The sequence below is a fragment of the Triturus cristatus genome, chromosome 2_2, assembly GCF_964204655.1.
Source record: "Triturus cristatus chromosome 2_2, aTriCri1.1, whole genome shotgun sequence".
Classification (NCBI taxonomy): domain Eukaryota; kingdom Metazoa; phylum Chordata; class Amphibia; order Caudata; family Salamandridae; genus Triturus; species Triturus cristatus.
The window spans coordinates 199775554-199796183 of NC_140582.1; the positions used below are offsets into that span (position 1 = coordinate 199775554).

General features: G+C 47.8%; 1 protein-coding gene across 1 annotated transcript in view; it reads right to left on the reverse strand.

The window, feature by feature from the left end:
* LOC146862011 (alcohol dehydrogenase class-3-like) overlaps positions 1–20630 on the reverse strand; it is a 101362-nt gene that overhangs the window by 51418 nt on the left and 29314 nt on the right. Inside the window, exon 3 of the mRNA XM_085641169.1 lies at positions 1552–1693. Coding sequence (XP_085497295.1) covers positions 1552–1693 — 142 coding nt within the window. The remainder of the gene's footprint in view (positions 1–1551; positions 1694–20630) is intronic.

Sequence of the window (20630 nt, forward strand, 5' to 3'; positions counted from 1 at the left end):
GACTTTTTCAACATATCACTGCAAAGGTTTGTAAATTCAGCACGCACCAGTTTTCAAAGAGACCCAAGTAAACACACAGGAAGGCAAGTTATGATCAGAAAGCAAACTAATTACCACGTGGTACTATGTGTAAGAGTTGCATTTTAGTTTTGCCTTAGTGCCTCAGTGTGTGGTTTCTAGGTTTAATGCTTTCAATCAAGTCATTACATGCTTCCCTAGTGTAGCAAATTTGCAGTCCTACTTCGATTTTTGTGGCACTTTCCATTTTTTCCATGCTCACAATTTAGTCACTGTTTAAGCTGCATTTCGTCCACGCTTAAAGTTTAGGCAGTAGTAAGTATACTCTCTTGCAGCATGCAATGTAGCAAGGAATTTACAGTAGTATGTAATGTATTACTCTTCTTTCATGCCAACAATTTGGTGTTCTCACCCACGGCTTGAAAGGTCGATCATGAGGAACTTAATGAAGTTTCACTCTTGTGAATGCTTAACAATGTTATGGTGGGGGGGGGGGGCGGAGTAGGAGATTTTAAAAAAACAAAATGAAGAGGCGGAGGTTTGGAAATCGGTAACTCTTGTAGTAAGGCCAAACAAGGTAGACTATGATTAAGAATCACAAGATATAATTTCTTCCACGCATTCTGCAATGTGGTTCCTCGCTGAGCAAATGGGGACGTGCTCCCAAGCCAGCCACCATATGAAAAGGACAGAAGTGGGCAGAGACTGAGCAGGAAGTAATATGGCCACGCCTGGGTCACACATTTTTAATCTTGGGTCCTAATTCTGAGTTTAACAGTACTGACATCGCTGTAAAATTGCATGCGTGTTTACAGTTGTGGGCTAAATTCCGCCCCAGTACCATGAAATTACAATTCAAATCCCGCTCAAGGCAGGGAATTATTGTGGGACTTTTGTATGCTTCCCCCATAAGTAAAAAAGCTGCTGATATGGCATGGTTCTTGCAGCAGCTAGAGCCTTATTCGATTTTACCTTGCAGAATTGCTGTACAGTAAAATATGGTCTACTTATCCAATACACAGGGGAGGGGGGGGGGGTGGGGGGGGGGGGAGAAACTGGTGTCGGAAAAAAGAGAAACGCTATACTGGGAATCAGGAGATGCGGAACTACATGAGAATTCCACGCTGCCTGACTCGTACTGAGGACCTTAGTCTTTTCATAAGAGTTGAGCATGCTACATGTAAAAGCTGAAGGAGGATTGGGAGGGGGTGGAGGTTGAGGTGGAACACCAGAGAAAAAGCACCAACCTGGCAGAGAACTGATGAATGGGCACATATGGAATAACCAGGCGGGCCTACAGGTGGGATGCACAAGCACATCTTACCACCACCCAAAACTAATACTTTTATCTCAGTTCTGCTAAAGGTTTATCTTGCTGCATTCTAGAGTAATTGGTTTATACCATACAAAAAAGGCAAACAGATCCTACCCTTAATAAGCAAACTTAGTCGAATGCAATTTAAATAACATTGCTTCAAAAATATAAACCCACACTATTCAATACTTTAGAAGCTGCAAAAGTAATTTTCAGACCTGCTTTTACTCGAGTCACTCCTTCTCCAACACTCTCGACAATTCCAGCTCCTTCGTGACCCAGGATCACTGGAAAGCAGCCTTCAGGGTCAGCACCACTCAGAGTGTAGGCGTCGGTGTGGCATACAGCAGTGGCAACAATCTGCAAGAAATGGAAGTTACCTTAAGTTTTCGGCATGGTGAGTAAATAACATCAAGTTCTAACAAGCAAAAAGGGAAGATAAGAAAGTTACTTCCACTCCCTAGAAATGCAAAAACTGGCAGCGCACAAAGGATGTCACGCAGAGCAGAAGAACTCCATGACCATAAAATGAAGTACTTCTTCTATAACCGGCATCCACACATTGTTTAACTAAACAAGCAAATGGGTGGGCAGAGAACATAATTTAGAGCTGAATAGTTCACTATGAAAATGCAGCTGGTTTGGACAAACAATATGTGGATATAACAAGAGGAGTTTAAACTTTAAGCGAAACAGCACTAGACTACCATAAGAAAAAAGGGAAAAAAAATACAGTTGTAGGCACCTACGACATTGTCGAATGAATCTTGCATTTGTACGAATGGAGCATCTTGGCGCTGAGCTGCAGTAAAAATAAAGTTCCCAGCAGGTAGAGCATACATGAACATAAGCAAAGGCCCCTATATAAGAAAATAGCATAAATAATCGAGAGCTGAAAAGATCCAGGTTCAGTTGTTTCTTAAAGAGAGGTTCTGAATCAATGAATCAGATGTCTGGGAAGGAGATTCCACGCCCTAGCCCCCAGGACGGCAAGAGAATGATCTTCTGGGAAATAAGGACTGTTGAATATGAACTAGTAGGGATGGTAGAATATATCAACTCAGAAAATTAAGAGGCTGGTTTTCAGCTCAAACCAATGTAAAAGTTGACAAACCGAATGCTGCATCTTTTCAATAGAAACAAGCATTGGCATAGCCAATAGGTCTCGCTTTTGGGACCTTAGAAGTATTTAGTTATGCAGCAGAATATCCTTGGTGCAACAAAAGCAACTGTTGCATGGATAAACACTTATAAAGGTCCCAAATGCGAGACCTATCCATGCTGCGGAACAGGCGTGCTTCTATACAACATGGTTAAAGAAAATAACATTGACAATGTCCACAGATGCCAGCTAGGCGAGACCTATATGTATGGACCTAAAAAGGAAGAGAGAACGCACCCAGCATTTACATGACCATTGGAGGGCTGGCAATGCATCAATTAATTGTGGGCCCTAATTAATTTTGCAAAGTTCTTATGGGATAGGGTAGGCAATACAAATTGCTTGCATGCACATGCCTACTATCAGGTTTGGCTTGTTCTTCCACATATCTTTGTGATGCTGCTCCGCTGGATTCTTGGAGGCCTCTTTCTCTGTTGGAACTACTTCAGAATGTGGACATTGGTGGTACACACTTCACTGAAGTGTGCCTAGGTCACTGGGTTATTGATTAGCAGCTCTAGAGACGCAACTCTGGCATCGGGGAAACCTGCAGGGCACAGTAATGCTGTATTGTGCAGTAATCTCGGGAGAGACTAACTTCTGGGCTACATTCCTTTAGTCAATTGCAATTAGTGTTTGCAACGTAACACAGCCTGTTGTGGCATTTTCCGCCTCAAAACGAGCATATAAGAAGATCTTAGAGTACTGTTGGTTGCGTCAATAACTTATTATAACTGTAGAAGTAATGTTTGGGGTCCTTGTATTCACTTTTCATGCTTGCCGCAACGCTCTCTTACAATCTTCCATCATGCTGCTGAACTCGGTCGCGTTGCGCTGCAGTAATCTACTGATCAATACGTGTATCCGGCTGCTGAATTCTAATTGTGTCCGATGGCCAAAGTAGGCTGGCGAGTGGTGTGCGATGCGGTGCGGAGCTGAAAGCTGGCGGAAGCGCGCGTGAACGCAAGCGCTAGGCCAGCCAGCAGCACTTTGAAAACTCACACAAAAAATGTCTCTCCGAGCAGCGCATGCGCGCTGACTCAGCGAGACCTAAATATCTGGGATGCCGCGATCTTGGAGCTAGGATATGGAACGGCTGAGGAGGTCAACTATCATTCTTCAAATTCAGGCAATTGGAATCTTTCTTCAGTATTAATAAAAGTGACAGGGCGATACAGGACTTAAGACATCACAGATTAATTTGAGATGAGTTTAACTATCTACGCTAAAATGTATATACTGAAAATTACCTCAACTCAATTAGTGGATACCATCAATAAACAAATATTTACCATTATAACCTCTCAGTTTAAAAGAACTAGCAGCCTAACGTACTTGCTATACATATATGTGTTGCCAACTCAGTCTTCGATAATGTTGCAATAGTACACTCAGAGCTTGATAAGTGCCCTAGATCTTGGTGGAGCAGCCGGTTTACACAGCTTTTGGTGATTTTACCACTGCTTTTGACTGGGCAAGTCAGCCTACCTTGTGGTGTAAGAAGGGGTTCTATAAACGTCCATCAGGACTTTACAACATACAGATACATGAAGTATAGAGCTAAAGGGGTATAATAAGGGTGTATCTTCCTGCATACAGCTACATAGAATAAATGGAAGTATGCATTATATACGCAATAATGGCATCCAGAACTGGAAGCACACTTTGGTCGCCTGTGAAGCTTTCAAATGATTTTTTTTTTATTTTGATTTTTTTTACGCCCAGTGATTTTAAATTATAGTGTTACAACCAACTGGGAAGCAATTACTTTTCTGTCTCTGAAGTCGCAGTTCCCATGAATTTGTTATTATATTTTAACATTTTTGGTAGTATTCATTGAGAATATGAACGTGCATTTTTTTAATAATGTTTTTTCATTGCTTTTATGGAAACTGCTTTTATATTATTTATATTACTACTTTTGCAGAGGCCATGAACAAATGAAACTGAGAAAAACTAAATGAACTTAGCCTTTATTCTTTGATTAAATGCTGCTGTGACTCACCACCTCATACTGCTCTTGCACCTCACCGTTTGTGGTCGATTGGCACACTCCAGGATATGATGTCACTCAAACCACTGGCCACACTTGTTGCTACTGAAATGCTCGACTGGTTAATTTGATCACCAGGAAATTGTGAGAGGCGGGCGCGGCATCACCTCTGAGCTTGACGATTTAATAATAAACCCACACAAAAAACGTATGGCCTGTGGAATGACACTGGGTAATGTTTTCTGATGAAAACCCGTTTCTGAAGGGTTACAATCAGTTTTTGTGCAGAACATGTCAGCATTTGCCCAGTCGAGCAAGATGACGCATTCTGTGGGGAGGCAATGCAACAAAATAACCGCAAACCCATGAACTCAGAGTATATAGTTAGTTTTACTAAAGCTTGTGCGAGTAGTAAGATCAGCATTTTCTGAACAAATTTTAGCCATACACGTTTAATGGCGTTTCTTCCTCCGCTAGGTTTCTTGCTTAAGTCTGGCATCAGAATTTTCTGGGCTAGATTTTCAAAACCTTGTTGATGTGCGAGAATGATGTTCATATAAAATGGCAAGCTTTTCATGCATGGCTTCGAAACTGTTCACAAAGGGTGAACAGTTTAAAAGTGAAGTTCTGCAAGTGGAAGTGTCGGCTACACAACTTCCTCAAAGTATGCAGAACTTTGACATTTATAAGCAGAGGTGAGCATTCCAGGAGTTCAGAAGCGGTGGTAAAATTCAATGTAAAAAGAGTTTCACATCCAGAGTCGTAGCTTTTTGAGCATTTAGAGCAGTGGTCGAAGGGGGGGGGGGGGGGGGGCGGCAAGGCACGGCGTGCCCCTACTTCTTCAATTCCAGCGATTCCGTTCCCCTACTTTTTAGGTCTCGCCTTGCTATCGCGTAAGCGATCGCAAAGCGAGACTATTGTAAGGGGCTCCCAAAAGTGCTCTGAAAAGCGGATTGCATGGAGAGCACGCGCATCGTGCCGCCATGCAATCCGTTTGACATCGCACTTCAAAGGGTCCGCTCCCCCGCCTGGAATGCGCTGCCCCCGCCAAGCGCGCGCGCCACGCTCCGCCGGGCTTGTCCTACTTGGCTACACACGACTGGAATTCCATGCCCTCTGCTTTCAACCCTGTCTATGACTTTCCGTAAACAGCCCAGAACTTGGCTCTTCTCGCTGCCGGTTTAACAAGGCTCTATGTTGATTTCCTCTTAAGGCTTCAGAGGGCAGAACCACCATGTTGGGTAACAATTGAACTAAAAAACATAATTTTGTTCACCACCGCATTCAGTTCAAATACTCCTCATTCCTAGTCGGCTGCTGTTTTCCACTCTCTGCATTCCACCCAAGCGCCATCCTCCTCATCCTGCAGTGACGCCCTCTTTTCCCAATGTTTGTACAAGAGAGCTCTCTGCAGTGGCCGGGCCTGCACATAGCCCCGTGCACTGACAGGACTGCACGTTAAGAGCAGTGTGTGCGCGCCGTTTTACACACGCACTAAGGAAAGGTTGTCACATTAACAGATGTATGCCCTGCATAAAGAGCTTGCGTCCATCCCTGCACACAGGCATCTTCGACACAGGATGCCCTGTGAGTGGGTGCCGTGTGCACTTCAAGCCCTGTGCAATGGCAGCCTTACAAATAAAGAGGTCCTCTGAGAACGCTCTGTTGGCAGTCCTACACAGAGAAAGAACCCTGTGCGTCGGCAGCCCTAGGGAGGGCAGCTCTTGCGCAGTCAGCCCTCCTAGTACACGTGCGCTCTGACAGGCACGTGCACAGGTAAACTGGGCACCAACCGCCAAGCTGATTTGCTGCGCATACAGTCCTAGTGAGCAGCCGTGCCTTTTTTTTTTTAAGGCATATTTATATAGTGCTAACTCGACCCAAAGGTATTGGAGCGCTTTACATGAGCACCGGTTGCGTTACACATTCAGGCACGGGGAGATTAAGTGATTTGCCCAGAATCACAGGATGTGGACGCGTCCCAGAGGCTCGAACCCTGGTTTCCAGCATCAAAGTCGGCAATCTAGCCGATGGACCACAACCTCTTCTGTAGCCATGCAGAACTTCATTATGCAGCAGAGAAGCCACATGCTGTCCACCAAGGCCTGAATATGCTCTGTTCTGTAGGTGTGAACACTGCCAGTTCGGTCTGTCAACCCTGAACACTGGCAACCACAAAGTAGCCCATTTCTCAGCCCGGGATGCAGTGCTCTGCTGCCTACCTGACACTCACTTAGGCTTTTTCTTTTTTGCATATTTATTGAGCACAAACTCGACCTGAAGGTATTGGAGCGCTTTACATAGCACCGTATTTACATTACACATTCAGGCACGGGAAGATTACATTATTTGCCCAGAATCACAGGATATAGACGCGACTGAGGCTCGAACCCTGGTTTCCTGCACCAGAGGCAGCCAGCCCTGTGCTCTGCATGCTATCTATATATGGTACCAGTCCCACAGAGTGTCAGACCAGAATTCAGCCCAGTGCCTGCTTCCGATGTGCACTGCCAGCCCTGTGTTTCCCCTCACCATGCACTGCCACCTTGCCCTCTGCCAGCTCAACGTCTAGACTCTAGAGGGGCTTTATCAGGCACGTGCAGAACTGCACTAAACATGATATTGTCAAAGTGAATAGTATAGAAGTGTCAAGAGAAACGACACATCGGGTGCTGCAGCACAATGACGAGCTACGCGATTCAAACAACTATGGTCATGCAAATAAGGCATTTATGCACTGCACTGTCTGTGTGCTTGTAAAAAGAGGCAGCTCCAAAGGTAATCTGTGGAAGTCTTTAATGAGCATCAAAGAGCGGCCAGTAGCCCTGGCAGGGATCAGCAACTGCCACCGTTCCAAAGTAAACATTCGAATACCACTTTTCTAATTCATAAACGTTCTAACATTCTATTCCCATGGCATTAAGAACCCAGCACCTTGGATGGGAGGGCACGAGAAGCGGCAGCCGGAAGGTGTTGGAGCAGCTGGCAGATCAGTGAATGGTCTGATCAGAGGAGTGGCTTCCCTCCCCTGCCCTGGACCCGGGCTGCCGATCCTTTCCTTGCCTCTCAGGAGCCAGGCAGGGTCAGATTGGGATCACAATTTGGCCCGGGCACTGTCAAAACAAGCATTTGTAATGCAATAGGTCTCACATTTACGCAGGTTTAAGCTATTGGCATTGTAAATGACAATGCCTTTTATTTAGGTTTTGAAAACCAAAACATAAAGGGCATTCTCATTTACAATGCCAATAGCTCAAACTGCATAAATGCGAGACCTACAGCATTGCAAATGCTTGTTTATTTTGAAAATGCCTCCCGGGACGCAAGAAATCGGCATGGCCTAAAAAGCTCGGCGTTCCAGGACAGGCGGCAGAGAAGTAACAGGACCCGGCTTTTTCTTCTTACCCAGAGAAGAAAAATACAGTGTCCGCTTCTGCTCTGTAGCTTCAGCTGCCTTCCTCCCCTCCCCCCAACTCTTTCCCTCTTCCCTCTCTTTCTGTCTAGCAGTTCTTCTCTTACTGAAAAGCATGACTTCAAGACGGGGTTTTCACTCGCTTTCCTCTCCTTTCCTCCCCTGTGAAATGGATCCAAAAATGAATAATTTTTGCTGGAAATGTCGTATTTTAATTCCAAAGTGCAGCATCTGGAATAAAAGGTTAAAAATAGGAAAAGTAACGAAGTAAAGTAAGACAGACTGGTAGCCAGAGTGCAAAGAAAAAGTTTCGGGACGGGGGGGCCTTAATCTTTAAGCAAGAGGCAGAGTGGAGCTGCAGGGCCTCTTAGAAGGGGTGAAACAACAGCAAGGCCTCATTAACATGCAAATGGTCTGAAGCCCTTAGAGTCCACTGGGTGTTGCTCGCCTGCTGCTAGCAAACTGACCAGATTGATTTTATTCACACCCAAACACATTAGCGCCACTTTTACAGAGTTTGCCAGTGAAGCGCTATTTTTGTTTTCTTGTCTTGGTTTTCCCTGGGCTTGCAACTAGTGCACCAATCCTGGAGGTACTGCAAAGTGTGGATTGGAAAACAAAATGTGTACTGCGTACAGGGATGTAGTCTTTTTACCATACTGCTTACGTATTGTAAGGATACAAGCAATGGGCATGGAAATGGGTCCATTCAGGGCCCTGTAGTCATGTCCTTAACTTTTCAGGCAAGAGCACTCACTGATTTCTGAATAGTGTGTAAACGCATTAAGGTAACCATGTTGTTCCTGCTTACAATTCACATGGTTTGCTAAATTTTGCATTCCCTAGGAGTTTGCTTTTTCCAGGATGTTGTCACTTTTTTGTAGGCTGCATATTGTTCTGCGTCATTTAAATTGAGCCACATCCAGGTGTTTATAGCCGGCAGCAAATTGGGTTGTAGTTGAAGGCAGTGTGAGTTTCTCAGTGGGGCAGTATGGTGTTCAGTGGGGGAGAGAATGTGGCACTATGGCCAGAGCTACTGAATTTGTAACTGGGGAACCAGGTTCAGCCTTAATAACCAGTCCACCAGACCACTCTCCTGAGAGAGCACAATCCCATGCTAGACCTTAGAAGGCTTCGCAAGACCTTAGAAGCCCTGGTGTCTTAGCACCAGCAGGTGGACAGTGGCAAGTGTGGGTTAACCTTCAAGGTTTGTCCACCACAATCCATATGGAAGTTCACCTCCAGTCTTGCAGACAGGCGTATGAAGCAGCTCACCCTAGAGTGACAGTGACTGTCACTGAGGTCACAGGACAGAGAAGGGCCAGCTCCAGGGCAGTGCAACTAGTGTGACTGCAACGGGTGCTGACTTTGGGTGAAGGCATTATGTTTGCAAGTATATTAAGGTTTTAAAAAAGTGCTTGCTGCCTTCTTCCTGGCCTCCAGCAATTTTCGGCAACAATAAAAATGTCATGATGAATCTGGTGTTTAATGTTCTTCCTAGAGAGAGATCATTTTGTCTAGTGGAAGTTCTGATTCATGGAAAGGTAGCTCAGAGGGTTAATGTACCTGCTGCAAAGAACATGTACCATACAGATTGTGAGAAGTTGGCCTGGTATATGCTGTCCACTAGTTATAGTGGGCACCTTGTACCAGTCCAAACAACCGTTATTGATGATAGGTTTAAAGACAACCTTTATTGAAAGCTATCCTAGTGGTAGCTATGGAGAGCAGCCTTCAGGCTAAGTCTTGAAGGAGTGTAAAGCAGCTTGGTTTACCAGATAATAACCTCTTGAATTACTAAATGAAAGGAGATCCACACAAGGTATAAATAAAATATATGTATTTATTTCTAAACACTCCCTACTAATCTCTTTATGAGATTAGAGTCCAAGATGCACAATAATACAGTTCTAAAACGACAGTAAAAAGCAAAATAGACAATGGGCCCTAGGGGCGGACCAAACCATACATTAGGTGGTATAAGAACCACGACTTCACTAGACACAGTGCCTAAAGCACGTAGAATCGCTGGGACCCCAAGGAACCACCCAAGGTAGTGACACAGCAGACCCACAGGGGACGTGTGCAGTGTGAGAACACAGGCGCCAGCCCCGTACTATTTTATGGGAAAGTCACGGTTGGAATTTTAGAAGTTAAGGACACTTGGGAGAGGACTTTGAGAAAACCCCTTTAGACTTGGGGGGGTTCTAGGGCCAGCACCCACGGGAGCACCGGAGTACTCGTGTTACCTCACCCAGGAAAGCCGGGTGCAAAGGTGTCAAATGGTGTCGGGGATCGTCGTTGATTTCAATGGCGATCTACTGCAAAGTGCTGCTGCCGGGAAGGAGAAAAGTGTCCGGTGTGATCCAAACCTGGATCGAAGCTCAGAAGAACCTGAAAGCAGAGGGTACAGAGTATGGGTCACTTGCGAGTGACCAGGGGCACAGTAGACGAAAACACACCGATGTTGGGTGATTCAAGTGCGAAGAGGCGAAGCTCGACTCTGCAGCCACGAGGACCAGGATGCGTCGACGACAACCAGAAGCTGGATTTGAGCTGTCCCACAAAGGACGTCGAGTGCTGTGGTGTCGCTCCTCGTATTGAACACAACAAGCCTTGGCAACAGCAACCCACGCAGAAAGAGAAAAGATGCTTTGGTGCGGACCAGCAAGGTCCTGGGGACTCCCCAAGCAATGGAGTGTCAGGACACGTCTGGAGCAATCAGGTAAGCCTAATTAGAGGCAACGTTGCCTTCACAGGGACCCACCAGTCGACGGACTAGGGATCGCGAAGGGACCTCAAGAGAAAACACAAAGGGCTAGCTCACGGAACACTCGTGGAGTGTAGGCGGACAATCTTCAGTGCAAATGCTGCTCGGGGTAAGGGCTACAAGTAATCCAAAGCTTAGCTGCAGGAGTTGTAGGAAAGCTGATGCTTCTGCAAAATGACGTGGTGTCCAGGGGTTCGGTTTGCACGGTCGCCACAAGGGATGCGGGCCTCAGACTTGCTGTGGGCACTGTTCTACCTCTAAGACCACGGAAACCCACCTCCTGTGTTGCAAAATTCTTCAGAGTCAGGCGGGAGCTTCGGAGCTGCAAACCGGTCAGATCTGTCTTTTGGTGCCTGCCTTGCAGGGGAGTAACTCCTTTACTCCAAGGGAGATTCTTTACTTATCTAGTTCAATGTAGATTGTCGAAGTTCCAGGATTCAGTATCAGAGTTTCATCCAGGTGTAATCTAAAGTCCTGTAGCCAGGGGTTCTTTTCTTATACCCAAGGAAGGGGTGGGACAAACTCTAGGGACCCTCCTATGGGAAGGTCAGGAAAGAGGGGTGGCTACACCCATTTCCTTTGTCCAGTTTCGCGCCAGAGCAGGGGCTGGTAGCCCCTGCAACCGGTTTGAGCTGGACTATGCACAGGGACACCAAATGTGCCCCCAGTGCTGAACTTCAAAGCACTCTTGGAGTGCACCCACCCAGCCCCAATACACTAAAGCCTTTCTGGGAGGTGGTGACACCTCCCTGTGACAGGAAACCTATTGTCCAGGCCTCCCCTGCCGGAGTTTCGTCCAGCAACAGGCTGGCAGCATCCATTTTGTGATGCCAAGGCTCTGTTAGCTGGTACCAGGTATACCGGTGCCGTCATGGCTCTCCCTCTAGAAGGGTGGCATCATACTCCCACACCAGTTACTTGTGTGGGGGTATGATTCCAAAGTGTTTGACACCAAATACAACATGTTTCCGTGCAGCCATTCCAAAGTTAGCATTTACCGTTTGGTTATAATGCACTTAAGAGTGTATGGTTTGGCAGCATCACAAACAACCCCAGAATAAAGGTTCTGAAGGCTGCTGAGGGGCTCTGCTCATGCATGGGCACCCTCTCACATAAAACCCAGCACCCTGCCTTCAGGATTGGTAAGGCCAGCCATAGGGGTGGCTGATAGGTTTATATGTGCAGTAATATGGAGAGATAGTGAACCTATATCTCAGTATGGGGTGCATGCACCACCTAACCCAGGCTGCAGTAGCAGACCTGTGGTGTCATTTTGGAAGGCTTCCCAGGGGTGACAATACATGCTGCAGCCCCTGGTAGGCCTCTGGGGTACCTATGCCCTTGGTACATAGTATACCATATACTAGGGACTTATAAGGGTACCCCAGAATCCAATCTGGAGTGTACCTATAGTACTTTTAATCAATTTAAGGGAGAAAGCAGATAGTCTGGCTGGAATCCTGCTATTTAGGACACCAGCCTAAGTCAAAAACCAGCAAAACACCAGGAAAAAAGTGGGGGCAACCATGTAGTCAGATTCCACCTTCCTACACAGATCACAAAGTGCACATAATGTAAATAGGTCAGTGAGCTACTGCTTTTGTCAAAGAGATCCTTTTGTTACTTGCAGTTTATAAGTTAAAATCCTAACTTAGAACAGTGAGCTATTAACTTTCATCTAAGAGCTGCATACAAACAGCAAGGTATAGATTAGAGAGGTATGTTCCCCCCCCCCCCCCCTCCCTCTTTGATTATCCTAATGTTGCAAAAAGTGTTTGTTGGAAGGGCGTTCTCCGGGGGGCTTCAGAATACGTTCCTGACCACCCTTTGACCCACCTCTCCCAGAGTTTAGGCCGAGCAATGGCGGGGAGGCCCTTCCGGGAAGGGTCTCGTTCCCAGGCTCGTACACGCTGAGCTTACACTGACAGAATGACACCACACAGTCGTTCTTAGTAAGACAGTATACTTTTATCGATAGTTCAGGGGATCTTTCATGATCCGCGATACTGCTGTTGGGACAATGCCACCAGCGGCGGTGGTTTCGTGATAGGGGTATGGGGGTAGCGGGACAGTCTTTAAGTTCAGTGTCTCTGCGGAGTATCCTGCGCACAGCTCTCAATCCTCGAGCTGGGGGATGTGGGTTCACTCGGCAACCTCCGCCGGTCCTTCGGGGTAGGAGCGCCGCGAGTCTCAGCAGGCACAGGTGGTTACAGATTCTCGGGAGCCGCGACGGCGTCAGCGGGGCTCAGATGGTTCAGAGTTCGGGGAGCCGCCACAGCAGGGCTCAGATGGTTCAGAGTTCGGGGAGCCGCGTCAGCAGGGCTCAGATGGTTCAGAGTTCGGGGAGCCGCGACAGCGTCAGCAGGGCTCCTGTAGGTCCAGGTCTTCTCTGCCACCTGTCCCTCCAGCACCCCTTGTTATACTCCCCCTCCTCTTTGAAGTCCGGAGTCCTCACAGAGAGGGGTCTTGGTGCCTGGGGGCAGTGTGTGGGCATTTCCTGCTGCTCGGCCCTGTGATCTGTTCAGGTTGGTCTGGGAGGGACTCCAGACGCTCAGCATGCGAGGCGCCCGCTCACCGGGGGCCTGGTGGCCGATCGAAACCCTCCTTGGGGAGGAGATCAGGGGTGTGACAGGGACGGCGTCTCTCGGTCTCGCTTGGGGGATTCTCTCTCCCTCGGCCGGGCATGCGTGGTAGTGTCTTGGGTTTTGCTGGGGCCATGGTGGCCGGAAGTCTGATACCGGGGGATCAGGTGTGGTTGCAGGGTTGCTTACTGGTCGGGAGGGCCCACGCCACAAGGCCGGTCTCACAGTGTTCTTTTGGACAGAAATCAATTCGGATTATTAAAGAGAACCCCCAACAATGGTATTATGTTTTAAAATTCTGAGTTTGTTTCTCCAGACCAATCACTATTAAACTATACCGCCTAGTAGCATGGTTGTCATGTGACTCCTACACCTTCTAGTCCTTAGTCTTATGTAACATTTTCTATACAGTGATTTACACACATTGATTGTCTGAGTAATGTGTGTGATGTAAAGTGCTCTGACACCCTACACTGGTATGAGTGGCGCTGTAAATCAAATTAAATGCATCAGAGAGTGTGGTTATGGAGACTTGAGGGCACTGCTAAAGGGTGGTAGTGAAGGAATCCATGGCAGAGGTGGTCATTGGGGGGTACTAACAAACATTAATGCAGAGGGCATCATCAGTGCTAAGACCGGCCCTGCCCTTGAGGCCAGTCTGCCTCAACCATAGTTCGCTCCATTGGCCTTGTTTCAGAAGTAGTAGCTGCAACTCACCAGGGATTGCCAATGCAGAATTTGGCACGCACACCAAACTAAGTTCGCAAACTTCACAGTCTCTCTGCTTCATTCAAAAGCACTTTTAACATGTGCTGCTTGCTGTGGGGTCACTGGAATTAAATATGCAGCAAAGGAGGACAAAATTATGCCACAGTGTGGACTAAATTATGCATTTATAAAAAGGCTGCAGCATAATGCAGTATATTTTCTGATAGTTTATTATTTTGACGTGTACACATGCTAACAGTCTTTGGAAAGATTTTGCCTTATTAGCACCAGTCTAACATACAAATGCAACAGTGAGAAAGATGATCAGTCAACCTTTGCAATAAGCCATCCACTCCGCAGCAAAACAAGTCACATTTTTTGTTAACTTTGAGCTATAAACAGTTTATTAGTTTAAATGGTCAGATCATGCAGCAGATCTTGCATTAGGAGGCAAATATGGCAGAGCCAGAGTTATATAGAAAACATTTGCAAACTAGGATATTTTGCCATTCATGTTTGAACTGCTGTTGTGGAAAAAGGGAGAAGTGCTGATGATAAACACCATGGCTCGGCAACAAATGGCTTGTGCTTCCACTTTATCGTATTTGGGACATTCTGTGATTAGAAGCATATCCCACTTTGTGAATGTGTTTTAATGTCAATAACTCATTATAACCTTATATAATCATGTGTATCCATTGGTTGATTAAACTGGGCAGTGAAATGCCAAACAAATACTAAAAATTGGGATATTTGCGCATTCTGGCCACACCTCTGGCTCCGCCCACTGAGCCAATCCTTGGGTTATTCCCGCCCTCTGATTCTCCGCCCACAATTCCCCTACTTTTTTTCCCCACTTCGACCACTGATTTAGAGAGAACTAATGCTTTTCCTAACTGAAATCCTACTACACAGACCATGTGCAGTTGGTGAAAAAAGAATGAATAAAGCGGCCGTGAAAGTGATCGCGATCAAACATCAAAGAGGCCGCGAAAGTAATTGCGGTCAAGTGTGGTGCGCGCGCCCGCGCACATGCACTGTAGCCCTAGGCTGGCACGGTAGCACTTTTTGGAGGCCTCTCAAAAAGTCGCGCCAGACCAGCGCATGCGCTGGGTCAGGCGAGACCTAAAAAGGGAGTCTAGTTTCACAAACATATCACACAGGCAGAGCAAGCCTCTGTACACATGTAAAACAGGCAGCAGCAGAGCAAGCTTCACTCTTGGAGCTGAAAAGGGCAGATAAGGAAGAGCCGACACGGATACCTTCACAACAACCAGAGATCTAGCCCACCAGGCTACAGTAGTTCAAAATAAAATAAGAAATGTCATAATGGATGTGAGTTAAGCCTGGGGCTGAAGACTTGCACAGTGTGGCAGATTGAATTTAAAAGCAATAATTTGTCAGAAGATACTGGTTTCTGCGCCGTGTGTATTTAATTGGGAGCAAAATCTGAAAAGGTTTTTTTTACCTCTTTGTCCAGATATACGCCAAATAATTCTGTCCAGATATACGCCAAATAATTCACTATTTGTTTTAATCCCAAAATATTCTGCCTGTAAACGCCCAGCTCAGGAATCCCTTTTCTTGGCCTACTCTACTCATCACTAACAACATACAGGACATATAAACACAATGTAGCCGCGACGGAGGGAAAAGTAAAAGCTGCTACCCAAACCAAAGGTGAGAGCATCGCATGGCTGGGTTTTCTGTTGGCTCGCTTTGTGTGGCCTTTACCGCTCTTTCATCTTCCCAACAAGTATAGCTGACAGACTCAATCATGAGCCTTCAGCCAAAAGATCTGTCAAAGCTGAAAAAGCTCTTGATGGGAAATGGGGGTTGATCGGGATGAAATTGTACTGAGCACGCTTGCTTGCATTTTCATCAACCAAAGGGGGCACTTGTGGTACATACTTAAGCAAGGGTGCTGGGCTATATGGTAGGGAGCTACATTGGCTCATGTACTTCGCCAATCAAACGCAACAAGATTGCTTGGATTCTTTCAAGCCTCCTACTGATCTATATGAACAAGGGAGTACACCTCAGGGATTATGCCAGAGACCTACTTTGTTTAACATCTATGTGGCGCCATTACCCCGAATCGTTACAGCCTGTGGTGTGGAGATTGTGTCATACACAGAAGATACTCAACTACTCCTATGGTATTGATTCAGACAGAGAGCAGAGTACATTCGTAAACTGTATGATGGAAGTCACTGCCTGGATGAGGAACAACAGTCTCCAATTAAACAGCGACAAGACTGAGATCATGCTATTTAGTAAAGTGACTGAGATTTGGTCAGGTGACTGGCAGTCCGTACAACTTGCTCGGCTCCTGCATGTAGTAAAATAAAAAAAATCTCAGCATGAAGTTGGATCAAACTCTTTCCATGAAAGATAAAGTTAGCTCTACTTGTGGCATCTGTTTCGCCTATGAGGGTTTTTTTTTTTTTTTTTTTAAAGTCCGTCAGACTTGCAGAGACAGCTAGGAATACTCTTCTCCAGGCTCTCATCATCCGTCGCCTGGACTATGGGAATGCCCAATTAACCTCAGTAAACTACTCTGTTGTACAAACTACAGGTGGTCCAAAACAGTGCTGTGCTGCTAATCTGTAATCTTCCATCTTGTTTGCCTTTGTCTCTGATCCTTAGAAAGCTTCATTTGCTGCCTATTAGGAAGCGTGTCATCTTTAAACTTTGTTGTGTGAAACAAAGATCTTAAGTCGTGGCCAGCTTAGTTGTCTTCAACTATCCTCAAGATGCCAGAGATCTTCGGACAAGGTGCTTTTGGGGATCCCGCGTATCTGTTCCTCAAGATTTGGGATTTGGGACTTCATTTACAGTCTAATGGTGTCCTGGTTACAGACATGCAGAGCCTGGCCAGCGAAGGTGGTGAGCTAGTTAGCCAGCTAGGCCGAGGTACCGGTTGTGGTGTCTTTATAGATGTCCATCATCCCCTTTGGTATTGCTTGGTTCTCCCTAAATTGGCAGGGTATGCCCAGACGTGGGTCCCTTGCTCACTTTACCACTGGATTCAAGATAGCCTGGCTGATGAGGGTTATGAACCTGAAACCGGTCCCAGGATGCTGGTTTCCGGTCCAGGAAAGACATGGCTTGGCAGTTCGGGCTGGACTGTTCCCATGAGACACAGGGTCAGACTGATTTGCATATGGCCATGTCTGAACTGGGGTGGTGGAGTGAGCTAAAGAATGATGGATTAAACCCAGATCAGTTGACTGGGGGTGAGTGTTTGATTTGCTCAAGCGCTCCATCCATAATCCCCTTTGGTATGGCTTTATAGAGGTTGCAACCCGTTTTGATGACGGTGCGAGTCAGCAATTAGAAGTCTGTGGCATTCCATTAGAGTCAGGATATTGTCGTCTGTTTTCTTCAGTCCCTTCCCAGTGATATTCCCAGCAAGAAAATAGGCTTTCTCCTCTGTTTTCAGAAATCAGGGAGTGTATTCAGGTTTAAGACTGCTACAGATTCAGCAGGCCTGAACAATAGCCATAAGGGGAGTTCTTAACATGCACGGAATTCTGCGATTCTTTTGAAGCGCTTTCAAAGCTGATGGTACACCACAAGCAATCTCACAAACATCAAGGGGGCTGCCATTAAATCTTAAGTGGTCAGCTCCCAGGCAAAGAATGCTTTAACTGCTTAATGATCAAGAAGTAACCTTGAGGGGGCTAGGCCAGCGACATGGCCGCTTAAGACACGCTTTCGCAGAGCTCCGGCCGAGAGCTTAAATCTGACCATTATCTGGCAGTCCCGAGGCCCGGATTGAAATACTCCTGCAACCGGAGTGCCACTAACGGAAACCATGCTGATTTCTGCGCCAAAACCAGTCAGGACCCGTCCAAGATGGCGCCCTGCTGGGATTAACTAAGTGAGGCGGAGCAGAGGCTACCCCCAAGGAGAGAACTCACCCCCTGAGCTGTGGACGACTTCGCACCCCTGGTCACGCCACCCAGTGCCATTTACACAGGACTGCTGACAAGGCCCTGGTGATCGTGAGGACTGTGAGTCCGTGCCGTGAGAAACGTCGTGGAAGCTGCTAGGCGGGGGGCCTCCCGGGACGGATTCCCTGCGACATAACACCCCAGAGACATTCACAACTGCCGTGGCCAAAGGGGAGCCACCTGAGGGTGTGAATCTAGTATGCAAGCAAATAACTGGTGACACGGTCGGGCCCGGACGGGAATTCGTACCCCACACTTGGTGCTCCGCTGGGTCCACGGAGCCAGACCAGACACAAGGTCACACACCTGAGATATCCTGGGATGCGATCGGTGGTGAGCCCGGCTACAGAGGACACTAGGGGATAGACTGTCGGGTTGTTGCTGCCATATGAGGGGGTGATGTTCTCAGCACCCGCTGAACACCGCGACTTGCGGGGAGACACGTCACTGACAACCACAGAGACCGCCCTGGGCGGAACTATGTCGCCCTCCTTGCTCTCTGGGATCACAAGATTAAGCCTGGGTAACAGCTGGCCCATCCTGGCAGAGACACGATGGGGACGTGGATGCTTCCAGGCCACGTACAGGCCTATGGGAGCGCACCCACGAGGGAAGAAGTCACCCTGAGGTGAGACCCCTTTGGTAGGCATACCAGGACGACTGGACTCCGCACTGGCCTGTGGCGCTTCGGACAGGGGTGGACGACAGGTTAGCTCTCTGGGACATTTTTCCTCAGTGCCCGACTCTACACGGACACCGCCCGGGAACTTATCACCTCTTTTGCCAAGGCTCGGACTCTCCCAGGCTGACACCGCCGGATCCGGCAACGCTTAAGAGATGGGGAAAATATATCCTTTGTGAAGGGACGACTGGTTCCTGCCCCTTAGCAATCATCTCTGTGGGCTAACATTGCAACCATCACAATGGGTAAAGACAAGGACCTCAAGCCACCCAGACAAGAGAAAATTGACGGATACACTAAAGTGATCACAACCCCATAGAGGAACAACCACCTAGCAGCACAGACAGATACTCTCCTCCAAGCAATTCAAGCCTCTAGGCTGGCATTGGAGGGAAAAATAGGAGAAGTAGGCGCAGAGGTGAAATGGAGGCAGGACGTCCGCAACTTGGCTGAAAAAGTAATGGAATCCGAAACCCGTTTGGGTGAGGCGGAGGAAACACTGCATGATCTTCGTAAAGGAATGGCCGTCCTGCAAGCATCGAACAAAGACCTCCAGTGGCGCGTTGACAATGCAGAAAACAGAGCCAGGCAAAACAACCCACACTTTGTGGGATTTAGAGAGGGCATCAAAGGAACAAGTACATTGGACTTCCTTTATTCATGGCATCGCCAAACCAGATTCTCTACCTGTTTAGTGATAGAAAGAGCGCATAGAGCCCTGGTGGTTCCAAGAACACCGCCCCCCACCCCCCTCGGTGCGCAACAAAGACCCATCATAGCGAGATTTTCTGATTTTTTAGACAGGGACGTGATCCTAAGGGATGCCAGAAAACTTGGAGATATCAGATACGAGAATGCCCGTGTAATTATCTTCCCAGACTACACAGCAGGGAGGTCCAAAGACAAAGGCTCCGTGAAGGCAAAACTTAAGAACCCAAAATCCAGTACATGCTTCCATTTCCTGCAAAACTAAAGGTACTTGTTGTTAGAAGGCGACCTCAGAGGGGCCCGGAGGGGGCCCTGACTGTCCTGACACCCACCCTCGAGGTATCGTAGCCGGGCACTGGCGGGAGACTCCTCAGGGGAGAAATCTCGTATCTAGGATTGTACACTCGGCACCACACGACAAAGAGACACCACACAGAGTTCTTAAGAATAAATCTTTATCAGATCGGCGTTGTATATATTTGCCTTGCTGATCATAAAGATCCTACAAGTGGAGCGCGGGCTCACAAAGTCTTGGAGGGGGGTAGGAGGTAGTGGGACAGTCTTTGGGGATATGGATCAGATGCAGGAGCGTACCCGGCGCACAGCTCACAATCCTCGAGCTGGGGGATACGCTTGTCGTCGTGGGGTCCGGCGGGACCAAGAGAGTCTGTGGGAGCCGCGAGTCACTAAGCAGGGCTCAGGTACAAGTTCGGAGGTCTTACGATCTTCAGGGAGCCGCGAGTCACTCAGCAGGGCTCAAGCTCGGAGGTCTTACGATCTTCAGGGAGCCGCGAGTCACTCAGCAGGGCTCAAGCACAAGTTCGGAGGTCTTACGATCTTCAGGGAGCCGCAAGTCACTCAGCAGGGCTCAGGTGTTTCCAAGGCGAATCTCCCGGACAGTCCCAGAGCACCCCTTGTTATAGGGCGACTCCTCTTTGATGTCCGGAGTCTGTGCAGGCAGGGGTCTTTTCACCTGGGGGTTGCTTGTTGGGGTTTCCTGCCATTGTCCTTTGATCCTTTCAGGGCCGGGTCGGGAGGAGTCCCAGACACCCAGCAGGCGTGGAGCCAGCCCTCGGGGAGGCCGGCGGGTCGATCGAAACCCACCTTCCCAGGGAAGCGCAGAGGTGTGATGGAAACTGCTCCTCCCTTTCTCATCCCAAGGGGAGGAGCGCGATGTCCTCCAGCCGGAGTGGCGCCTCTAGGCCAGGGTCGCGCTGGGGCCGGGCGGCCATCTTGGTGCATGAAGTGGGCACGCGGGCCCGGTGTGGCCGAAAGGAGGAAGGCCACGGACGGGGAAGTCTGGTGGGAAGGATCGGCTAGG